This window comes from Solanum dulcamara, chromosome 11 (assembly GCF_947179165.1).
Source record: "Solanum dulcamara chromosome 11, daSolDulc1.2, whole genome shotgun sequence".
NCBI lineage: Eukaryota > Viridiplantae > Streptophyta > Magnoliopsida > Solanales > Solanaceae > Solanum > Solanum dulcamara.
Window position 1 is genome coordinate 49,684,453 of NC_077247.1, and position 3,591 is coordinate 49,688,043.

The 3,591-nt window shown below is 38.0% G+C and overlaps 1 protein-coding gene across 1 annotated transcript; it reads right to left on the reverse strand.

Moving 5' to 3' along the window:
- Positions 1 to 754: 754 nt before the first annotated feature.
- LOC129872686 (putative cysteine-rich receptor-like protein kinase 9) lies at positions 755 to 1,441 on the reverse strand. The gene has a single exon (XM_055947614.1). The coding sequence runs from the start codon at positions 1,439 to 1,441 to the stop codon at positions 755 to 757; it is 687 nt and encodes a 228-aa protein (XP_055803589.1).
- Positions 1,442 to 3,591: the final 2,150 nt, after the last annotated feature.

The window sequence follows — 3,591 nt, forward strand, 5'->3', positions numbered from 1 at the left end:
GTTATTGCATAGTTTCCGAGTCATGTCTAGAGTTAGTTTTATCGGAGTGTTCAAAGTCTACGTCAACTAGAGTTAGTTGGGGTGGTGGGCAATAGAGATATTGCTTAGGCTCAAAGTCTTGTAATAGAGGTATTGCGGGCCAAGGAGTGAAGAGGGTTAGTGTCTAGTTACAATAGGTTGTCATAGACTACTTTGCTCTTGGATCCTAGTGAAGTTGGTTGTGAAATCTTGTGGAACAGGTCGTGGTTTTTTTCTCCCTTGAGCAAGGAGGTTTTCCACGTAAACATTGTGTGCCATTTTATCTTCTGCACCTAACTTGAGCATTCTGTTAACTGATTGTGTCAAGGGACCTGGTCCCCTTACTCGTGTGGTGGATGCGTAGAAGCCAACAATAACATTCTACACTAATTATCTAATACCAACCCTCCAATACTTCCCACCACACCCCTAGCCTCCTCCCATGCCAACCCAGTAGCATTTGCCTAATTTATTATACAAATGCTTTTGGGAAAAATACTAATTAGTTTTCCGTGAAAAACACATTTTTCTTCGTACCAAACACACCTTTAGTTAAGAGTTGAAGTGGCTAACAATTCCATAAAGATTCCAGTTACCTAATGGTGGAAGTGGCAGTGTTGATGGAGGTGGCGGTGGTGATAAGGGTGGTGGAGCTTGGGTCTGTAGCTCGGCGAAAAAGGCGTAAGTTTCATACCGAAAATTGCAGCTGGGCATCATAAAGTTGAGACCCTTCTTCCTATAACAGGAACAGTTTGGGTAAACTTCTAAAGCCAGTGTCTAAACAACTGAAGCAATCTTGAGCTGTTAAATCCGCAGTGCACTGTAGAAGTGCATATATAGTCTGAAAATCAGGGCCCTTAGTACTATTACTAGCATACTTCTGCTTACCGCCCCGTGAAGCTTGATTTCGTAAACTTTCTAACAAGGTTCTTAGATCTTGCATAAACTCATCGGGACTCGAGGCATTTACCGTGTTAGATAAAATTCTTCCTGGTTCAGTTGTAGCGATGCCTATAATAGACTCATTTGAATATCGTAGCATACAACGATCATAATAACCAAAGGCCGATTTCATGTAAGGACATGCCTCTAAAATCTTAGGTGTCGCAGCATTTATACAATCACGACATGCCTGTAATTGTACATCTCCTCTACATTGCGCGATGACACTAACCGTGTCGGAGTTTAGGCCTGTGGAAGAATTATAGAATCCAAATTCATCCATATTCCGTGAAACAGAGGAGAGGATTGTATTGAGGTTAGTGTCATATGAACTATTTGGGGAGAACTCAGTATTATTAGAATCTGTACTATATGCAAAAGAAGTAAAATTTGGCTGGGCTATGCTGAGGTCGAAAAGGTAATAAAATTGGAACATTAAAATGACCAGCCATTTCAAGAAACTCATAGCTGTAATCCCCATCGTCTACACAAAACTAAACTTGTTAAGGACAAGTATAAATACACAGTCAAAAAAACTCAAAATTCCGTGCTCAATTTTATTGCAAGGATTAACTTGACTTTTCCGTTTAGGAAGTCACTGAAAAATGAAAAGTTAATTACTGAAAAGGATGTTTTTTTTAGTAAATTTTGGTATTTTATTGATGAAGTAATGAGTATAAACACCACCTTACACCTCCTTGGGCAATGCCCATTCCCTACATGGCCCAATCGACTAGGAAAGAAATAAACAACCAACCAAAAACAAAACACATAATACTTTAAACCTCCCTATCCCCTCTATTCCTTAGCTGGAGTTACTCTTAAATAGGGACATTTTAGTTTATCACTGTTAATGATCTTTCTTCCTGCTACTTCCAAACTGTTGAAATCTTGGTAGTTGCACCCTCCTTTATCGATTTCAATATTTGCCAAGTAGTCTGCTAGTTGATTTCCTTCCTTGAGAATGTGCTGGAATGTATGTTGTTTGTCCTGTAAAGATGGTTTTGATTTCTGTCATCATCTCTGTGATTATCCAGGGACATGACCATTTTTCTTTTAGAATCTTGTACAATAGCATAGAGTATGTTTGAATGATTATATTATTGTGCTATTCCTGCCTGCTATGTTTACATGCTTCTAGAATAGCCTTCGCCTCGACTACAGTGTTAGTGGTGTTTTCAATAGTATCTCCCTCTACATACAGTAAATCCCCTCTTTCATTTCTCAAACAAAAGACATAGGTGCTTATACCTGGATTTTCCCTCGAAGCTCCATCTGTATTGTATTTTAGCCAGCCTACTGGTGGAAAATCCCACAATAATCTTGTTACCTTCATCTTCAGACTGTAACTTACTAATTCTTTAATCATATCTGGCCAATTACTAGGATATTTCATAGTAGGATTCCTCATTTGTATCATCATGAAAATATTCCTGATAAGATTATGAATAACTCTCTGAATTGATGTCTTCTTTCCCTCATGCTTAATTCTATTCCTCCTTATCCAAAGTTCCCATATTATAAAGTTAGGTATAACTCTATAGTATGGTCTCATTCCCTTTTTAATATTTGTCTCCCACCATAGCATTATCACTCCCTTCAAGTGCAGTCCTTCAATGTTAAAACCTGCAAAAGAACAAAAATAGGACCAAGTCCTGTTGGCTAAAAAAGATCTTAGGAACACATGAGCAAGTGTCTCCTGAGTAGGTTTTTCACAACACCAGCACCTAGATGGACCTTCCAGTCCCTATCTTCTCACTCTGTCATCTACAGGTAGTTTGAATTTCCATAATCTCCACATTTTAAGTGCCACTTTAAAAGAGATGCCTTTTGTCCAGACTTGTAAATTTTGTTTTCTCTTTCTTTATACCTTATATACTGCCAAACTGATTTCACAAAAAAGGTTCCTTTATTATCCATCATCCACACTGGCTTATCTAACTCAATCATTTGTCCAGGAGGTTGAATATTATGAATGATATACTCTACTATCTCCTGTGGAAGTATATCATTTAGAACTTCTATGTCCCATTTTTTCATCTTTACTAATTCTTCAACTCTTTTGCAGTTGTCTTCCCATTCATAGTTTTCTCCTATAATGGTGCACAAGTTCCTCATTCCCGTCCAGTTATCATGCCACACTGATGTTGATCCCTTTCTTAGTAGCCAAAAGATTTGATGCTCAATAAGATCTCTAGCTTGTAGCATTTTCTTCCACAATTGTGATCTCCACACCACTTCATTTGCATGCTCCTTTCGACAATACTTATTCCTCATATACTCACTCCATATTGATGGCTTTATTCGAAAATTCCACCAAAGTTTGTAAAATAGGGCCATTGATACATCTCCCATTTAGTCTGAATCCTAGTCCCTCTTCCTTCTCTGAAAAGCATAAATTGCTCCAATTTATTCAATGTCTTCCTCTTCCTCCAAAACAACTACTCCAACAAAATTGTGCCATTATTTTTTGAGCTTGATTCAGTACATTCATGGGAGGATTCATGACTGAGAGGCAATGAATGGGAGTGCTTTGGAGCACATGTTTTATTAGAACAACTCTTCCTTCATAGGATAGTAATTTTCCTTTTCATGCCTGAATTTTTGAACCAATCCTTTTGTAAAATCTGC

What these genes read in the sequence shown, in the direction of transcription:
- LOC129872686 (XM_055947614.1), bottom strand. Translation starts at nt 1,441, where the DNA reads ATGGGGATTACAGCTATGAGTTTCTTGAAATGGCTGGTCATTTTAATG.